The 20,822-nt window shown below is 45.6% G+C and overlaps 1 protein-coding gene and 1 pseudogene across 1 annotated transcript; one reads left to right on the forward strand and one right to left on the reverse strand.

Moving 5' to 3' along the window:
• Nucleotides 1-7,911: 7,911 nt before the first annotated feature.
• On the reverse strand, nucleotides 7,912-16,937 carry A4GNT (alpha-1,4-N-acetylglucosaminyltransferase). Its single transcript, XM_003789422.1, has 2 exons — nucleotides 16,508-16,937; nucleotides 7,912-8,550 (listed from the first exon to the last, which is right to left on the reverse strand). The coding sequence occupies exons 1-2, from the start codon at nucleotides 16,916-16,918 to the stop codon at nucleotides 7,936-7,938; spliced, it is 1,026 nt and encodes a 341-aa protein (XP_003789470.1). The 5' UTR covers nucleotides 16,919-16,937; the 3' UTR covers nucleotides 7,912-7,935.
• Nucleotides 16,938-20,028: 3,091 nt separating this feature from the next.
• The window catches only part of LOC100945572, a 7,909-nt pseudogene continuing 7,115 nt past the window's right edge, over nucleotides 20,029-20,822 (forward strand).

Consider the following 20,822-nt stretch of genomic DNA (forward strand, 5'->3'; position numbering starts at 1 on the left):
TGGATTGTGGCAAACTGGGGAGGGCAAGCCCTGTTTAAAATGGGCAGCCACCACCAAGCTTCAGCCATATTGGAATGGATGTTAAGTGTTCCTCATTAGCTAATTCCAAATTCATTAAGAATGGCATTCGGGACCAGGCGCAGTGGCTCATGCCTGTAATCCTAGCACTCTGGAAGGCCGAGGCAGGTGGACTGCTTGAGTTCAGGAGTTCAAGACCTGCCTGAGCAATAGCAGGACCCTGTCTCTACTAAAAATAGAAAAATTACCCAAGGTTCATGGCAAATGCCTGTAATCCCAGCTACCTGGGGAGCTGAAGCGGGGGCTTGAGGTTGCTGTGAGCTAGGCTGTTGCCACTGCACTCTAGACTGGGCAACAGAGTGAGACTTTGTCTCAAAAACAAAATGCCCTTCAAAGACTTCTACGAACTATATCTACCTTTCTAGCTGCAGCTCCCATTTACCACATTACTTGCCTCCCACACTGTTTGTTTTATATAGGTACTGTTTTTATGTGCTTTAACTTAAATAATCACTCATATAATCCTCATAACAACCCCTCAAGGAGGTACCATTATCTTCTAAGACACAGAGATGTAAGGAAGGTTGGCCAAGGTCCAGAGGCAGGACTCTGGCTCCAGTCCAGCCTCTTAGCCACTATTCCACACTGCCCCTTGGCATAGAGGGCCCTTTGCCACTTCCTTCTGCTCCTACTAAAGGTCAGTGTAGGCTTTAAGGCCCTACTCATAGATGATTACCACCATAATCAGAAAGCCCTTCTAGGCCCACAGTCAAAATTCCCTGCCCCTCCCCTGGGCGCTCAGAGCACAGAGCCTGCACTCCGGTCTGCGTCAGGGTGGCTGTGCACCATTTATTTCTCATCCCATCAACAAATGATTCCTGAGCCAAACTAGGTGCCAGGCACCATCGACTGGTGACCCAGGCAATAGCCCCTGCCATTGTTAATACAAATAGTTGCCATTTCAAAAATTCTACTATGCTCCAGTGCTAAGGTTTTACATGTTATTATCTCATTTAATTCTCACCACAACCCATTACATACATGAAGAAACTGAAAGAGTTAACAAAGAGGGGAAATCGCTTCCCCACAGTCACACAACTACTCAGTGACAGGGTATAGCTGCAGAGTTTGTTCTTTAGAAAAATGGACAAATATCCCAGAATATCTGTCTATAAATGCCACATTCTTGGGGTTGTAAAGATATGAGGCTATGGCCCACCAAGAATTAGGATAAAAAGTAAAGCTGGAATTAGCAGCCATTCATTGGACTTAGTGGAGAGAAATACCACTCAGACTCAGTAAAATGCTTGATTCGTAGACCATTTGTGTCCACAGATCAATCCCATGGCTACTAATAAAATCTCAAAGTGCAGATGCCCTTGCGGGTGGGCCCCAGCACATCAGTGAGAAGTCTCAGTTCCCACAAGGACCATCAAGATGCAACCTCAAGTGTTACAGCTTCCTCAGACCTTTGCATTCTCACTCTGGGTATACTATCAGTTATCAAACATCTGTGTGTCAGGCAGGCACCGTGCCAGCCTTTAAACCATTAATTCTATCCCTCATATAGCCCTGTAAATAGCTATGATTTGCCTCATCTGACAGACACAGAAACTGAGACTCCGAGAAGCTAAGGGACCTGCTGCAAGTCACTCAGCTACTAAGCAATGAAACCAACACTCAAACCAAGTTCTCTCTAACTTCAAAGCTATAGGATTATGCCAACCGACCTCCAAATAATAACAGTGATGATGATGATATGCAAACTGTTTCTCATTATGGGAATTACAATACCTGAGATTTCTTGACTTAAAGTGCAAGGGCTGATAGGGTTTACCGCAAATCAGGACAGGGTCAGTGCTGGAGACTCTAAATGCTCCCTGTTATCTCAGCAGGGCTTGCTGAACCTGCCTCAGCTCCACAGCTCACATCCTGGTTAAGATAGGCAGAACACAAAGCCAAATGAGAGAGTTGCAGGTTACCTGGAAACCATACCCCCTAGGGACAAGGACATTGTGCTTTCTCCAGACTGAACTGTCAACAGATTGCTTTTCCCACATTTGGGAATAGAAACACAGGTAGAAGTGATTTAGTCATTAGGAAATCTGGAGCTGTGTTAATCAACTCTAAATGTTTTGGTGTGGTCTTAGGAAACTTCTCAGTCCTAGACCAAAATCACCGATTAGATTTGTACTAATCACAAATACAAAGAATGGTATTTGTGCCAGCACTCTAAACTTGTTTCGTTGTTGAAGGGTTGGTGTCTGCCTGGGGTAATCCCGCACATAATATGGAAAATCCATCCACCACTCTTGCTTCACACACTCCAGTGACAGATTATTTACTACCTCCTAAGGCAGCCAGCCTACCATGAAAAATTCCTGGAGACTTCTGAAATCTGCCCACCTATAATCTGTTAAAAATAACTTCACAAACTTAGCCAAACACCAAATTTTTAAACATAAATTGACAGCTGGACACCACCAACACCACCTTCCTGTCTCTTCCACCTCCTCAAAAATGCAGCCAAGAGGAGAACTTAGCGGGAGCCAGGCTTCCAAGGTGACTGCCAGGCAATCATTTACAAACCTGCCCGGGCTTCCAACCTAACTTCAGTGGTGACTGCCCAGGGAGCTCAGGCATGTCATTAGTGCTAATTGTTCTGGCTGCCAAGGAAACCCTCACACAGTTTGCAAACAGGATAGGCACACAGAGTTTGCCTGGAGACCTCAGTGGAGACGAGAAGCACCCAGGGACTCTCCTGGAGCACTACTCTTACAGACCTTAGACTTGCTCTCGGCTTATGTCATTTTGTAAAGAAAGAGGTCCCCTTCCCACTCCTTTCTGATATTCATGGGAGCCATGGCCACTCCTAGAACCTTCAAGCAGCAAGAGAGATCCAGGCATAGACCTCTTCCTCACAGTCAGCCTCCCACTCCCAGCAACTTGAAGGAGTCTCATTTTTTTTATCAAAAGCCTCCTGTAAATTTTTGCCACAAAAGAATTTTCTTTACAATAAAAATAAGGTAGGCTCATGCCCAGTGGCTCACACCTGTAATCCTAGTACTCTGGGAGGCTGTGGACTGACTGAACGCAGGGGTCCAAGACCAGCCTGAGCCAGACGGAGATCCCATCTCTAAAAATAGCTGGGCATTGTGGTGGGCGCCTGTAGTCCCAGCTACTGGAGACGCTGAGGCAAGAGAATTTGGCTGAGCCCAGGAGTTTGAGTTTGCTGTGAGGGGTGATGCCATGGCACTCTATACAGAGTGACAAAGTGAGACAGTCTCAAAAACAAAGAAAAAAAAAAAATATATATATATATATACACACATATTGGTAAGGATTTGACTGATGTTCCTAGGCAGAGAACTTCAGAGAAAGGCAGAGTTGCAGAGAAAGGAGTAAGTACTGATAAAGCCTATCTTCCCAGATGCAGAATTATCTGGAAAGACTATTTATTAGCCACTTGACTGGAGGACCAGACTCCTATCTCTAGGTTGGGTTCTCACTGGCCAATCTCCATCCAGGATGGGTAGTAGAGGTGTTAGAGAGTGTGACTGAGCAAGGAGACCACCCACTAGCTCTGTAGAAGAGGTGTTCGGGAAGCCACAATCAGGAACAACCCACACTCTCTTCTAAGTCCTGTTGGAAATCGATTTCCAGAAGACCAGGTAGGGGTAGCCTAGGCCTGGGCCACTAACTAATGCTGGGCAAATTGGTCCCTGCCCAGGCCCCAGGCCCTCTCATACCCTGTCCTCTACCCCAGCCTCGTGGACCCTTGTCTTGTCCTAAGCAAGTCTTCTGTGGACTTTTATCTGCAGCCATCTCATAATGAAAATACCATTGTTGCCTCCTGCTAAAACTGCAGCCCAGGAGTGATGCCAATGTATTTGTTTTTAAATAATCTCTCTCTCTTTTTTTGTCCTGCAACTTCAAACTCTTAAGCTCAAATGATCCTCCTGCCTCGCCCTCCCAAGTAGCTGGGACTTCAGGCCCGTGCCACACGCACAGGGAATTTTTTCGTACAGAGGAGGCTTTCACTCTTGCTCCAGCTTGTCTTGAACTCCTGGCCTCAAGGAGTCCTTCCGCCCCGGAGTGCTGGGATTACAGGCATGAGCCAGGGCGCCCCGCCTGAATGATCTCATTACCACAAGATCCCCCTTTACCTGCACATCTCAGATCCTCAAACTCTCCAAATTACTTCACACTTTACTTTTTTCAAACAGTGAAAACTCAAAGTCCCCCTCTCAGAGAAGCTGCATCCTGGGGCATCAGTCACCCCTGCTCCCCGCCTCCATCGGCCTCACCCCACGCCCCCGCGCAAGTCTGTCCCCTCCAGGAGTACCACGGTCCAGATCAGGCCCAGGAGACCGGCGTGGAGGGCCGAGCCCGGCGGGCGCAGGAAGCGACGCGTCTGGAGCCGGAGCCAGAGCCAGGCAAGCCGCTCACTGTGGCGCCCATCTGGACCCCCTGCAGGGCGCGGGCAGCTAAAGTTTAACCTCCTGCGGCCCGTGGCCCGGCTCGCTCTGACCGCAACGGGCGCTACCCGCCCACACCCCTCCTGGGATGAATTCCTGGCATAGTTTCCCCGGCAGCTGGCTTACCGTGGGGTCGCTCAGAGCCGAGGGCAGCGGGAAGAGGTCTCCAGGTGCCCGCTCCCCTCCACGCCGGGCCCCGCCTCCCGACCCGCTCCACCCCCAGACGCGCCGGGGCAGCTCCCGGAATCCTCGCCGCCCGGGGATGCTGCCCAGCCACCGTTAACCCGCCACCCGGGCGTTCTCCGCGGACGAGGACAGCGCCCGCCGGACTCACACCAAGACACCCGGCCTGCCGGGGCCGGACCGAGGGCGCCTCCGTGCTCCGCCGGCCGCGCGTGGCCTGGGGTCCTCGAGCCTCTAGCGCCGGGACCGCCGCCCCACCCCTGCCAAGAAGAGGCGGAGCCTCTTCCCAGCTCCTCTGGGATGAGCTATTTTTAGACGTGTAGCGGATGGGGGGGAGGAGGGAACGCCACGTTTAACCCATAAGTAAAATCCAGGATGCAAGTGAATGCCTTCCCGGCCCTTCTGAGGGGCTGGACCCAGCGGAGCCGGGGGAGGCTAGACTGGCCCCAGTGCCCCACGCACTGCCTCCGGTGTAATCGCTGGCCTGTAGCGCAGCCTGGGGCCAGGGCCTTGCGCACCCACCCTAAACTAAAGGGTATTCCTGATTTCTTCCTGATTGAGCCCCACGGATGGCAACCATCTTTCCCCCATCCTCTTAACCGTCTGTCTTGCTCTGAGGGTTCTGGACGGGAAACCCAGGCTTAAAAAACTTTTCTCTCCTGATACCTATCCCTAATCCTTCCCCATAGCCAGTAGTTGTTTTACAGAGACTGAGATTTCTGGGAATTTCTCTCCCACCCCCATTTTTAAGGCCTTTCTCCCACCACAGCATCCATCTGCCAAGCTCTGCATCTTGGAGCACCAAAGCAAAAGTGCATGGGACCAAGTGTTGGCAAGGATATGCAGAGAAATTGGAACCCCTGTGCGTTGCTGGTGGGAATGTAAAATGGTACAGCCACTGTGGAAACAAAATGACAGTTCCTCAAGAAATTAAGCAAAAGACTCAGCGCCTGTGGCTCAAGTGGCTAAGGCGCCAGCACACACACCTAAGGTGGCAGGTTCAAATCCAGCCCAGGCCCGCCAAACAACAATGATAGCTGCAACCAAAAAAATAGCTGGGCGTTGTGGCGGGCGCCTGTGGTCCCAGCTACTTGAGAGGCGGAGGCAGGAGACTCGCTTGAGCCCAGGAGTTGGAGGTTGCTGTGAGCTGTAATGCCACAGCACTCTACCCAGGGGGACAGCTTGAGGCTCTGTCTCAAAAAAAAAAGAAATTAAGCAAAAAAATTATCATAATCCAGCAATTCCACCTCTGGGTACTCAGAAGAATTGAAAGAGGGAGGCAAACAGGTATTTGTACACTCATGTTGATAATAGCATCATTCACAGTAGCCCAAAAGGAGGGGGAAAAACCAAGCGTCCATTGACAGATGAATGAATAAACAATAGGCTAGAATGTGAATGAACCTTGAAAACTGCTGTTACAAAATACCATAGACTAAGTAGCTCATAAACAACAATTTTTTTCTCTTCTGGAGTCTGGAAAGTTCAAGTTCAAGGCATCAGAAGATTCCATGCCTGGTGAGGGTCTGTTTCCTGGTTTTGATAAACTGTCATCTTCTTGCTGTGTCCTCATGTAGTAGGAGGGGGATAATAAACTCTCTGAGGTCTCTTTTATAAGCGCACTAATCCCAACATGAGGGCCCCACCTCATGACGTAATCACCTTCCAAAGGCTCCACCTCCCTGGGAGGGGGGGAGTGTTATGATTTCAATGCTTTTTGGTGGGGGACACAGACATTCAGAACAAAGCAAAACATACGCTGAGTGAAATAAGCCAGAGAAAAAAGGATAAATATTGTATGATTCCATTTATACAATGTACCTAGAGTAGTGAAATTTACAGAGACAGAAAGTAGAGTAGTGTTAACAGAGGCTGGGGGAGGGAGCATGGGAGGTTATTGGGTACAGAGTTTCCATTTAGGAATTATGAAAAAGTTGCAAAGATGGATGGTGGCGATGATCATACAAGAATGTGAATGTATTTAATGCCACTGAATTATGCACTTGAAAGTGAATAAGTATCAAATTTTATGTTATGTATATTTTACCACAATTTTTGAAATGTTAAAAAAAAGAAGAAGAAGAAGAAGTGGATGGAGCAGGACCCAGGACCAAGTAGAGATGTCTGTGAGCCACATACTCGGATGGGGAATCTTGCTTCTCACCTCTTTTCCTAGTCAGCACTTTTTTCACTCTATGAGTTTCACCTCATAGGAGAACAGAGATGTCTAAAACATCTACATTCCACCTCTCAAGCTACATAACCCTGGGAAAGTCACTTAAACTCTCTTACCTTCAGTTTTCTCACCTGTAAAATAGGAAAAATAAATTCTGCCTGGCAAGGCCGTTCTGAAAACCAAATTAGCTAAAGGATCTCTGGGCTCAGCCTGGGCCTGGCCATCAGTTGTATGTCCGCCTGAGTTCATGCTGTGAAATCACTTAGAATATTTACTTCTCAGCTCTCTTCCCACTGTGTCTCTGAAGTTTGCAGAAAGTGGCTGTGAGGGTGCATATGTGTTTTTGTGCGTGTTACTTCTCCCAACCTCAATTTCTCCATGTGTAAATAGGGCGACCTTTTTGTAGGGCAAGTCTCTTTTTTCCCCCAGACAATGCTCCAGAATTAGAGTATTAAGCAGAACATGCAGCAAAACTGTTAGCTGCCTATCCATTTTCTCTTCCTCCTTAACTTTCCCAACCTCTCTTGGAGCTACGTTCTGGCGAGAGAGATGTAATGGGAAGTGTTATGTGGTATTTGAAGGCATTCCACAAAACCAGGGCAGTGCCTGTGGCTCAAGGAATAGGGCACTGGCCCCATATCCCGGAGGTGGTGGGTCAAACTCGGCCCTAGCAAAAAACTGAAGGTATTCCACAAAACAAAGGGGTGCACCATTCCTCCTTTCTTCACCCTGCTGCCTAAAATGCATTGGTGTGCTGGAGCATGGGCCATGCGCTATGCCCACTAAGGACGACGAGCAGAAAGGTACAAGAAGCCTGGATCCCCGATGGATGCCATTATCACACCCACTCTGAATTCCCAGCCTTCAGGCTTCTTTTACATGAGAGAGAACTAAGCATCTATGTTTTATAGCCACTATTTTAGGGTGGGGAGGATTGTTCTATGATAGACAGAGAAATCTAATCCTAACTAATACCCGAGTAAGCCCCCGGCGCCCTGGAGAGAGTGGGAGTCTGGGGAACGCGTAGCGCTCCAGGGAGCTCCAGTTGGGTGATGTAGCAGCAGCAACCCAGCTTTGACTCTATTCGCTACCTCCCCTCGGCTTCGCAGTCACTGATGCCTCTGACCCTTGAATCAAGTCCCTGTACGTCCTGGGACAATGCTTGCGGTAGAGATTTTCCGCCAGTGTGTTGCTTCCTCTAACCACGGCCCTCCTCTCGTGGTTCATGTAGTTCCACAAATGCAGGGCATAAGAGTCATTGAAATTCGGGTCCGTATCCCAGACGTCATAGTAGCGCCTCCACTCTGGATAGGAGATGGGATAAAACCTTTGGGGGTGTAGGAAGGACAAGTTGAGACATCTGAGGTCGCTCAGGTCCTGGAAGTCTCCGAGTTTGCACCACACCCTCAACATCCTTGTCATCAAATTGGGGCCTTGGTTGCCCCAAATGCCTGAATTGTAGTGTTCAATGAAGTTCTCCATGCACGCCCACAGAAAGGGGTGGCGGGGGAGGAAGCCGAACACCCCGTTACTAGAGTACTGAGAAGCCTGTGCAGCCAAAAAGTTCTCTTCGGGAATGGGCTTGATGGAGATGACGTCGGTGTCCATGTAGACGCCACCGTATTTCCAGATGATGGCCAGGCGGGAGGCGTCGGAGCTGACGTGTAGCCAGTTTCTCTCTGCGCTGGCGTTGATCTGCGGGAGCAGGCGCCAGTCAGCCTTCCCCACCCCCGCCCCTACCCCCACCCCCGCCGCCCGGAAGGGGGAGGGGAGCCACAGCCTGAGACCCGGCCCAGAGCAGCCCGAGCGGGTGAAGCAAGCCCCCTTCCCAAAAACCCTTTTGCCACAAGTCCAGTTTCGCAAATTTTCCAAACTTACCTCCACCTCAAAATTTTTCCTTTCAGTAGAAAAATTATCAACAGGAAGATTTTAGCAGCTTTTAAAGATTTCATGAAATCATTCCTTTTTAATTAAAGCAGTGGAAAAGATAGAGACGAAATCCAAAAAGATTACACAATATGAGTATGAGTCATTCTGTGACGTGGGTGTCCATTAGCCACAAACATGCAACTGTGAAGGAAGCATCAAATCAAGTCCTAATAATTCTAAAAACTGATTTTAAAAAAATTAACTGGGAAACTAGAAAAATTCGGTATGTCTGCTATTTGAAAAGTCAGCAAAAGAATCTTAAAATGCATACCTTTGGAAACTTATTAATTCCTTTAATAATATTCGTCTAGGGCCTACTTATGGTGTGCCAAGCCCTGTTAAAGCTGCTAAGGATACAACAGTAAACAAACATACAAATCCCTCCCGGGAGAAGACAGACAGTAAACAAGTAGCTGTATACTATGCTGGGTATGGATAGAGACTACAGTGGGGGAGGGAGCTGTGAAAGGGACAGGCTAGAACAGTGTATTATATTAGTTCCAGCAGAAACTTGAATGAAGTGGGTGGGTGAAGCATGCCCAAATCTAAGAGGTGAGGGCTCTAGGTAGAGGGAACAGCAGGTGCAAGGGCTGGGCCTTGTGGCAGAAGCACACTCACCTGGTACGGGAATAGGAAAGAACAGGAAGGGAGGCAAGTTGCTGAAACAGAGCAGAGAAGGGGAAAGGGAGGGGTGGGAGGGGAGACGGGAGGGCAGATCAGGTAGGCTGAAGCCAAGACCTCAAAATTATTTGGAAGAAAGGAGTGATGTAATCTGAGTTGGTCTTAAAAGGGTCACTCTGGCTACTGTGTGGAAAACAGTCTGGGAGGTTGGGAGGTAGCAAGAGTAGAAGCAAAGGAGACGGTTAGGAGGCTGGTAAAATAACCCAGGAAAAGATGAAGGTGGGAACAGTGGGAGTAAGAGAAGTGGCCAGGCTCTGCGTCCATGCTGAAGATAAAGTGAGTCAAGATTGCTGATGGACTAGAAGGGGCAGGGGCAGGAGCTCATTACAGTGATTGCAAAGGCTAAGACAAAATGACTTTAAAAATAATACAAATAAATCAGTATAATTGGCATTTCCCAGAGGGAATGCTAAGATTTTTGAATACGGAAAGCAAAATATATTGTTTTGAGTTTACATATGTTGGTTGAAAGATTAAACAGTTGGCTCTTGACAAAATGAATATTCTTTTAAAATTCTACTGTAGGGCCGCACCTGTGGCTAAGTGGGTAGGTGCTGGCCCCATATACTGAGGGTGGCAGGTTCAAACCCAGCCCCGGCCAAATTGCAACAAAAAAAATAGCCGGGCATTGTGGTGGACACCTGCAGTCCCAGCTACTTGGGAGGCTGAGGCAAGAGAATCGCCTAAGCCCAGGAGTTGGAGGTTGCTGTGAGCTGTGACACCACAGCACTCTACCGAGGGGGATAGTGAGACTCTGTCTCTAAAAAAAGAAAAAAATCTACTATAGGCTAAGAGTTTACAGCTCAGTGGCTAAGGTACCGGCCACATACACCAGAGCTGGCGGGTTCCAACCCATCCTGGACCTGCCAAACAACAATGACAACTACAACCAAGCATTGTGGCAGATGCCTGTAGTCCCAGCTACTTAGGAGGGTGAGGCAAGAGAATTGCTGAAGCCCAAGAGTTTGAGGTTGCCGTGAGCTGTGACACACAGCACACTACTGAGGGTGACATAGTAAGACTCTGTAAGACATAGTAAGACATAGTGAGACTCTGTCTCAAAAAAATAATAAAAATAAAAATAAAATGAAATAAAATTCTGCTATAATGTCAAATAAAAGCAATTAACAAAAACTTTGCAGAAATCTGAAAACTAAAACTTTCTAGAAATCTAGAATTCATTCCTAATCCAATCATCACATTGTAAAAAATTGCCAAAAATCTCATAAATAATTATAGCTAACATTTATCAATAATTGTTCCAAGGTCTTTATAATCTACACAAATCCTCAAAAACAGGGGCTGTGGTCATTCTTATTTTTTCAAGTTAAAAATTAGGACCAAGAAATTTAGTCATTTGTCCAGTGTAAGAGGCAGAGATTGGGTTTGAACCCAAACCTCTGGCTCCAGATATCCACTCATTCAAAAGATACAAGGTTTGGGTTAAAATAAGTAAATATGATCGTTTGATAGATTGGCTGTGCATCTTTGGACCCACCTTGGGCTCTGCATCCCAGGACTCATCTTGCTTCTAAAATCTAACATGGTAACGGTAAAGTGCAGCTCAGAGCAACCCTCACTGTGTGCTCCACGGAACACTAATTTCAAAAGCTTATTTATGTGTCACACTGAAAGACGTGTCTATGCTTAAATAAGTTTGGGAGTGATGGGTTCAATCAAACTAAATTTCTTTATTTCAGAACTATACAGAGCCTTTAATATCCTCATGTGCATGACTCATCTGTGAGAAAAGGACGCAGTATGTAGCCTCTCCCAAAATAATTTGGTTAGAGATTTCTTTTTTTCAAGGAGCAAAATACAATTTAGGTAGTATTAGTCTCTAGCCCAGGTATTGGAAACTTGTACAGTCCTGGAGCACCCTCTAGCAGGCTAGCATTGACTAGTTGCGCTAGCAACTGCCTCCCTAGACCACCGCCCTGCTGCAGTGGAAACCCTGTAGTTTGCAACTGCCTGCATCTAATTGGTGGAATCATCCCTACACCTACTTGTAGGGAACCCTGCTGTTTGCAACTGCCTGGATCTAATTGGTGAAAGCTCAATCCATTGAGTTGCTCCACTTCCGTCTGGCAGGTCTCAGTTTGAGACTTCAGGCACTTTGGAAGGAGAGATGGACACCTTAGCATCTAGATGCCACTGGGGCCAACAGTAAAACTAAGCTTGGCAACTTCCCCCAGCCCCATCCCTTACCTTCCTGGCCCATCAGAACCCTCCCCCTCAGGCCTTGTCACTTAGCCAGAAAATGTTTCCAGCTGCCACCAACTAGTTGCAAACATGCCCACCTCCAGGACAGTCCACCCAGGCCCTAGGCAAACAAAGCAGGCAGGACAGGAGTTTTCTCTCTTTTTAGACGAATACTATAGTATCCTAAATAATGGCCACCCAAAGATATCAGGTCCTAATTCCTGAAACCTGTGAATGTTACCTCATATGGGGAAAGTATCTCTGCAGATGTCATTAAGTTACGGATGTTGAGATGGGGAGATTTTCCTGATGGATAATCCCAGTGAGCAATGCAATCACAAGTGTCTGTTAAAGGCGAGGTAGAGGGAGAGTTTACACACAGAGAGGAAAAGGGAAATTGAAGATGGAAGCAGAGGTCAGAGTGATGGGCTGCAGGCTAAGAAATGCCATAGCCACCAGAAGCTGGTCAGAGGCCAGGATGATTCTTCTGGAACTCCGAAGGGAACACAAGCCTGCCAATACTTTGGTATTGGCCTGGTGAAAATAAATTTGGGACTTCTGGCCTCCAGAACTGTTAGAGGATAAATTTTTGTTGTTTCAAGTCACTAAGTTTGGGTAATTTGTTACAGCAGCCATAGGAAACTAACACAGGTACCTACATAATATCCTCAATTCTGCCACCTAGCCTATGAAACCTAAGATATTAACTCACTGATTCTTTATCAAAAAAAAAAGGTTTGCTGGTATTAGAATTTGGATAGGACTTTATATAGAAAGCAAATAGTATTCTTTTTGTCTTGAGATGAGGGTTTCACTATGTTGCCCAGGCTGGCTTCGAACTCCTGGGCTCAAGGGATCCTCCCACCTCAGCCTCTGGAGGCCCACACCACTATGCCTGGCACAAATAATATCATTTTGATTTCAATTTTTAAATTATATTTTTCTTTTAAAAAGAATTTTATTTATAAAATCAAAGCATTCATATCATTAAATTTATTCCTAATCCAATCATTCTAAAACATCTGCTATTAACGTGTTACATAGCTTCTTCATGTCTTTTTTTCCCAGTAGATGTGTGTGGCTTTTTGCATAACTGAAATCATTATAATTACTATAATTACATTATGACATGGGGGTGTTAATTCTATGTTGTGTATGATCTTCGTATCATTTTCAAAAAATATTAGCGTTAAAGCCTGCATAATGGAATCACTGAATGGTTGTACTATAATTTCCTTAAGCATTACCTGACTTCTTGTCCTCTATAAAAGACATATTACATTGAAATATAATTTCCTTGTTATGCTGTGCTACTAAGATTAGGAGTATAAAATTCCTAAGAGCTCCAGAGGTGTAGCAGACACCAAGAGCCAGATGACATCCGAGCAAGATGATCTGCAGTTGAGGTGTGGACCTCGGGCCATTCCTCCACTGGAGTTCCTTGTGGAGAAGGAGCCCAGTGCCCTCAGCACATAGTCATTGTTAATTACTCCCCTCACCTGGTTCAATAAAAGGCTGGTGAGGAGGTTGCTCTGGGCTACCTGGAAAGTAAGGGCTAGCCCGCCTTCCACAAGTTTGTACTTCTAATCCGCCTCCCTCCTGGTTCCTTCCTTCGCTAACCGAGACCGGGGCCATAGGAGCCCGACGGGTCACAACGTTTTGGCATAAGTCAGCAGGATATAGTGGGACACAACAGGACACTAGGGACGTGGACCAAAGGAGACTACGCCGGGATGTAGGTGAGGCCTTTGGTAGACAGTGGAAGGAAGTCCAAAGGGAAACTCCGCTCAGGGAAAGTGGGACCTTTGGCCAATTTAAAAGAAGGTAAGGGGAAGTCCAAAGGGAAACTCCACTCAGGGAAAGTGGGACCTTTGGCCAATAATTTAGAAATTAAGAAACCGTGCTCAGAGTAAGTAAGGCGTCTGATAAAACAAGCAAACACATGGGTAACTTTCTGTTTGGGAAGTTGCGGGAAGTAGAAACTGAGGAGGAAAGCGATGTTCAATCAGTATCTGAAAGCAAGGATAGTGAGGTTCAATGGGAAACTGGACCTAAGGAAAATTGGGAAGTGAGAGCATATGATATGAATGAGCAAGTAATCACCGCTATGACCCCTATGGCTGAACAAATTAAACAATTGGGAGATCAGATAAATAGTCTCACTGTCAGAAATGCTAACTTAGAGCACCCCGTTTTGCCCTCAGCACCTCCCTATGTAAACGAACCACCTGTGACTTCTGTTATGCAGGCTGTATTAGAAGGGCGTAATACTGGTGACTTTGAGTGGGAAAACACTTTGGGGCTTTGTCTGGTTACGGTCACTAATATTCCTCCTGATCCGTAACACCCTTAAGGGGGCCAGCGTTTTGACCACCATATGATCACCTTTTCAGTTCTGAAAGATTTGAAACAGGCCGTAGCACAGTATGGTATGCAGTCCCCATTTTCCAGAGGTCTGTTACAGGGGCTTGCACAGGAACAGCGGCTCATTCCCTATGACTGGGATATGATAGCCAGAACTGTTCTTGAATCTGGACAGTATTTGCAGTTTAAAACCTGGTGGAAGGAGGAGGCTGACCTGATGAGTCGCCAAAACCAACAGAGAGGCATCCCAATAACATCTAAACAGCTCACTGGGTCTGGGCAGTGGCTGGGGATTCCCAATCAGCTTCAACACAATGACCTTGCTATAGTCCAGACAAGACTGTGTTGTCTTAGGCCCTGGGAAAAGGTTCAGGCTCCTGGAGATGTCTCTAAATCTTTCATTTAGTCGGGAAATGACCTTATATTGACTTTCTAGCCCGACTAAAAACTGCAGTCGATAAGGCTGTTGCCCAACCAGAGCTGAGAGACATGCTTTTCCAAACTTTAGCATTTGAAAATTCCAACTCGGAGTGTCCAAATGCCCTGAGACCTTTGAGAGCACAAAATGCTCCCTTAGAAGAGTATATACGGGCATGTGCTGACATAGGAACGGAATCCTATAAGGCTAATTTACTGGCTACTGCTTTAAAAGGAACGGGTCAGTTCATTTCCTCCCCTTACATGTAATAGTCCTAGGTTTCTGCTCACTAAAGCTCTTTTCACTCTTAATTTTCTCAATCTCAGCAATGATGAAAAGACAGCTGCAGAACGCCATTGGACATCTCTCATTCATGCACCATCCTCTCCAGTACAACAACCTATCTTTTATAAAAAACTTGATATGACAGAGTGGAAGCCTGGTTATGTGCTGCAATGGGGTCGAGGCTTTGCCCGTATTATTACAGAACATCAAGAAAAGCAGTGGCTACCAGCCCGCCGGATTAAGCCTCGACACGAGCAGGAAAGTTTACCAGCACCTTAAACAAGTTTGTTTTCACTAACCTTTCCTCTACAGGACCTTAGCTTAGGCCATTTCATAGTGGAGAAATCCTGGATCAATTGCCTCTGTGGGAACTCCCGCTGCCTCTCCCAGGTTGCCACCCAGTCTCAGCAGGAAGCAGTTAGGAGCAGTCAGCGCCCCTTTTCCCTGAAGAGGCAGCAGGAGCTTCTATGCAGAGTGGGAGGATTGATATAGGATTTCATTATTTTGGGCTGTATATTAAGCCCCAGGCAAGCTTAGGAGACATCATCCAAATCTTGGAAAATTAGGACAACAAAGACCTCGAACAACAGGCTTTAAGGTAAATGTTATTCTGGTATCGGCAAGTTAAGAGAATTTCACTTGTTGGGTTCGTTTCTTTTCAGTTGGGCACCTCATCTTTCTTTACTTAAAGTTATACACTGCTTTTTGGAAAAGGTCTGAGTTTGCAGCCCTTTCTCCATCTAAGCTTTGGGTGATGCTTAATACGTCCCATGGAAGCGTCATGAGCCCTATGGGTCAGTCCATAGCACATAGTTGAGTGGTGATTAGCACATAGGGGACAGGATATCCCCCATGCCTAGTTTGGCTAGCTCTGATGGTGTATTTTTGTTATGCTTCTGTGCCCTTTTGTTTCTTTTACTCAGCAGAAAGCTTCTCAGTGAGGAGAAAGGCAGAAACAACCAACGACAGACCTTATCCCTTGCCTCTTCAGAAATGTCTTTACTACACTAGAGGGGGAAAATGTAGCAGAAGAGCCAGAGCCAGATGACATCTGAGCAAGATGATCTGCAGCTGAGGGGTGGACCTCGGGCCATTCCTCCACAGGAGTTCCTTGTGGGAGGAGCCCGTGCCCTCAGCACGTAGTCATTGTTAATTTCTCCCCTCACCTGTGTTCTGGCTCAATAAAAGGCTGGTGTGGAAGGGCTAGCCCGCCTTCCACAAGCTTGTACTTCTAATCCGCTTCTCGTCTGGTTCCTTCTATGCTGAGACAAGGGCCATAGGAGCCCGACAGGTCGCAACACAGAAGTTTCTCAAAAATCATATATTAATACAACCCAATTTCATACAGCTTTCCACTGATCCTTCATGGAATTTTAAGTAGAAATTTTCTACTTAAATCATTTTCATGCTAAATATTGCTCAGTTTCTACCTCAGGTACAGGAAAACTGTTTAACATAGATAGGTTTAAAACTGAAGTGAAAAATAAGTGTTCTATACACCTAGAAAATCTATGAAAACTCATTCAGTTAAGGATAATCTCAGAAGTAACCTAGGTCCTAAAAGAAATAAGGCTAGGAGAAAAAGACACTATGCTGAAGATAAGCCCAGATTAAGTCTCTCCTGTTTACTCCTATCAGAACTCTGCAGTAGAAGGAGGTCCAGGTGAAAGTCAACCCAAAGATGGGTTCTAGTTCTATCTCTGACCCTAAGTCTTTACCGCAGAATACTCATCTACACAACCATTGACATTCTAAGATTCCATGAACACTTACATGAGTGTACCATGAAAACAATGGTGTGTCTTCAAATAGCCTTTTCATATCCAAAGGGAAGAGGAAAACGTTGTCTATGGCTGAGAGGAGGGATAAAGCTGGGTATGTGGAGTTTAAGGGCAACTGCGTGGAGTTGTTGAGACCCTTCATAAAGAACACCACAGGCTGCTTAGGATAAATCTTGGCAGCAGACTCCACAGCACAGGAGACCAATGGGGGTGGCTCCATTCTCTCCGAGGTCTCTAGAAACACAATGCTGTGCCCATGGCTCAAGACAGCTTCCAGCCCCTGCTGGGACTTGAAGAGAGGAAGGCAGGAGAAGAGGCAGCCGGACTTCAGAGTGAACTGGTAGAGGAAGCCACAGGCCAGCAGCAGGACGACAGACAGGGAGAGCTGGAGCTCCTTCAGCATGGCCACTTCGCTCTCCGGGCTGCTCCTTTTAAATCAACACAGTGAATTAAAGATCCCATTCATAAAACCTGATAAAGATACGTAAAAGCACTTCTAAACATAAATGAAAAAAATCACAAGTGAAACAGAACTAAATCAACTTCAACAATATTAAAAAGAAAAATGTACCATAGCCCATTAGGGTTTATCTTAGATTTGAGAGTGATTCAACGTAAAAGAAAATTAGTTAATAGGAAAACTATTAATGAAATGCATTATCTTAACAAACTAAAGAAGAAAAGCTATATGATCATGTTGGCTTGACAGATGCCAAGAAAGTGATAAAATTTAATTTTTTTTTAATTTGACCTTTCATGATTTGTGAAAAGTACAAGCAAATTTTCTTAAGCTGATAAACAATATCCACCAAAACATATAGTAGTTATCCCACTTAATATGAAACATTTGAAATATCCAGTTACAATCAGGAATATGATGTAGATATCCATTTTTACTGTTACTATTCAGTATTAATCTGATAATTATAAGCAATACTATAAAACAAGAGAAAGGAATTTGTACTATGAATATTAGAAGAGGCAAAAATATCACTAGCTTCAAGAAAACATGACTTCCTACCTAGAAAATCCAAGATAATTTACTTAAAAACTAATAGAGCTAAGAAGAAAATTAACCAAGGAAGCATACTAAAGGTGAAAGGGTTCACCTGCCTCCAAACCCAGGCTCTGAACCACAACCTACAGGGCCTCCCTCTCCATAAAAGTTAGCACTGACTCTAGCTAACTCAAGAGAGTAGAGATCTCCATTCCTGGGAGGTCTATTTTTCACATTCTATGTAACTCATTTAGAAAAGACAAAACCAATAAATCAGAGCTTACCTTATAGCCAGAAACTTACAGTTAGCCAGTAGTTGAGGTCTCTGAAATGACAAGTCTTTCCTGCTACACTTTCTGATAAATCACCACCCAGTCTTCCAATTCAACAATACAGGGGTAAGTAAATCATTGGCAGAAGATGAAGGCTAAACACAGAAAGTTCCTGGGAAGCTCCTCCCTTTACTAAGTTCCCCCAGACATAGACACTTGGGGAAAACAGGGGGTTCACAGGGTTTTTCAGGTAACCCACACACTAATCCTGCCTGTTCATGGCTCGATTATGAAGATGATGAGGGCATCATTTCACCTGGCAAAAACTGTATCATAGCATAAACCTGGAGCCAGCAGATCCTGTGATCAGTTTAGCTTGATCAAAAACCAAGGACAGAGACTTGGAAAAGTTTCACCAAACAATCCTGTAAGTTGGTTCAAACTCCTCCTTTGAAAACACAAGATTTGATTAAAAGAAAAGAAAGCCAATTACCACAAATAAGCAATGGACCTCATAGTGCAAAGGCCCAGTAATCTAGCATGGAATTGACTCCCCAGTTTCAGTTATAGTGGCTGCAGGAAAGCCCCTTTTGCCCCAAGGTCCCCTTTGTTGGGTATGAAGTCAGTTTTCTCACTCTTGATGTTCCAATCCCATCTCCCAACGTAACTTTCACTGGAAAGTACAGGAGTGTGGTGTATTCTTCTGCCCTTGAAATGAGCATTTAGTAATAAATCCTCTTGGAGCCATCCTCTGCTCAGTCACCTGTCTTCAGCCCAGAGCCTGCTCTTGGCCATGAACAGGTATCCACAGTTCCTTCCAGATGTTTTGGTATGTGCAGGCATGCCTCTGCCTGAGCAGACTTTGGATTTTGATATGGCAGGTGCTTCATCAAAGGTGTTAGCACTGTCCCATTCATCAGTGGCTTCTGGTTTTCTGTGTGCCAAAGGATCCCCCAAAACAGCTTTTAGGTTTCCATATACTTCTTCCTTTTGGAGCTGAATTTCTCCTCTGGACCTCATCAATTCTGGGCTCAGGGTACCTTCACATCTTTCTAAAGTTCTCTAGCATCGGATAGATTGGTTATTCTTTTCTACAAAAGGAAGTAAAGATTAATGCTCCTGCTCCTGTTTGGGAGTAACTGGAGAGCTCCACTGGTGAGAGTGACGCATTCCCAGGCCCTGAGTCTCGTGTCTTAGTGCCTGCCAACTGCTAGCCCCATGGTCAAAATTATTGAACAAGTGGTCAAGGCAGAGAGCAGTTAAGTAATTAATGGCTTTTGTCAGGTAAAGATGGATGTGGGCATCAGAGATACAGTGAAATCCTAAGCACAAAAAGTAGGTCCTGTCTAACCAAGAATCAAGCAGTGGGTGTGATGGAAATAACACTGGGCTTGGATGTAACTCTGACCACCACACGCTGAGGGCACCAGACAAGTTCCTAACCTACCCAGAGGCTCTAGCTTGTAAAGTGTTGTAAAGCACAGAAAATGACTGTGCTCAGGTTTATAGTGAGGAATAAAGGGCTCTGTAACTCAAAGAAGCAACTCTCACTGTCCACCAAGGAAAAGCAGAGAAAAATAAAATGCTATCAATTTGGATGTCATTTGGTCTCCCTGATGACAAACATGAAGTTGTTTTGTTTTGTTCTTTCAGATGAATGAAATCTGTTTCCCAGTGAACCTTTAAGAAGGAGACCCTTGACCCTGTAGGAGAGTTAATCAGATACGTGCAGAAGCCTCATCACTGGGATCACAGCCTGATGTCCTTCCCAAGTCTTTCTGAGGTCTCCTGTCATCTGGGCCACTCTACCTGGAACTTTCCCAAGCCCCCAGATCCACCCTCTGGCATTCCCTCCAGTATAAGAAGCAGAACTACCTCCCCTTCATTCCACATCCCTTTCTTCAGCTCCTCTACCCAGTGTCTCACTAAGTTTGTCTGCTCAGGCAGCCACCATGCTGGAAGCTCTTAACCTGAACTCCACAGAGCCCTAGTGGCTCCAAGGATGGGCTTCAAGGAACCCTGAACCCTAAGGCCATACCCTGCATCAGTACCTCAACCCTGGATGGCTCTTAGACATAGCTTCCCCCCACATATCACCTTCCCTAAAGAATGTCCTTGCTCTTTGAGTCTCCATGACACCTACTCTCTTCAAAATTCCTCCAAATTTCTTCACTATACAATCTCAAGACTTCTCCAACCAGTCCAGCAACCCCTAGGAACCCCAGGATAGCTACCTGAGCAAAGATGTACAAAGAACTACTTGTCTTTGAACAACACGTGGGTCTGAATCCACTGGTGCAGTCATATGGGCATCCAGGTATTGTCTACTTTCCTAGGATTCCTGCCTTGTGTGAGAGAGTTCTTGCTCCGTCCATTATAATGTAAGTCAACTTGGTCATTCCAATGGACTACAGAGCCTTGGGTGAGTGTTGTTGACTAATGAGACCTTAGGAAATGTGAATTAGTGTAGCCCCAAATAAATGAACAGGATAAGACAAAACCTCTGAATCTATTTTACAATGCTGTTCCTTGAATGTTTGGAGCTAGTGTAAAGAAAAGCCAAACCGGGGAGGAAAACCACAGAACTGGAGGAGAGATTTCCCCAACTCTTCAGCCCTCTGGATAACCTTTGATAACCTCAGTTGGTAATAGTTCAGTGTTTGGGACTAAACTCTCTCTTCCATAAAGGACCCACTGTATTAAGAAGGGAAAGTTGAAGGAATTTTTAACAATAAATATTTGTTGAATTGAATTGCACATGAAAAGCGTGACTGTTAATTCTGTAGCTTCTTGGAACTCAGATTTATTGTAAGAGGGGAATGTTCAAGCCAGCAATACTTGTCCTATTTATTTTGGAGCCTTTGGAACCACAGTTCCGGTTTTTAACGTATTTGTTAAGCCAGTGGGACTGATAAACTTGTTAAAGCATTCAGCTATTAGCAGGGAAAAACCAATACACAAAATGATATCTTATCAACGTTGCCTATTCCTTTCACCACTGTTCTGAAGCTGGAACAAAGACTGGAGTGCTGGGTTTA

This window comes from Otolemur garnettii, unplaced genomic scaffold (genome assembly GCF_000181295.1).
Source record: "Otolemur garnettii isolate 467f Iridium unplaced genomic scaffold, OtoGar3 scaffold00032, whole genome shotgun sequence".
NCBI lineage: Eukaryota > Metazoa > Chordata > Mammalia > Primates > Galagidae > Otolemur > Otolemur garnettii.

Excerpts from the sequence above, each read along its gene's own strand:
- A4GNT (XM_003789422.1), bottom strand. The coding sequence starts at position 16,918 with ATGCTGAAGGAGCTCCAGCTCTCCCTGTCTGTCGTCCTGCTGCTGGCC. Across the intron at positions 8,551-16,507 it reads TGTTTTCATGGTACACTCAT|ATCAACGCCAGCGCAGAGAG; the intron begins GTAAGTGTTCAT and ends CTGCTCCCGCAG.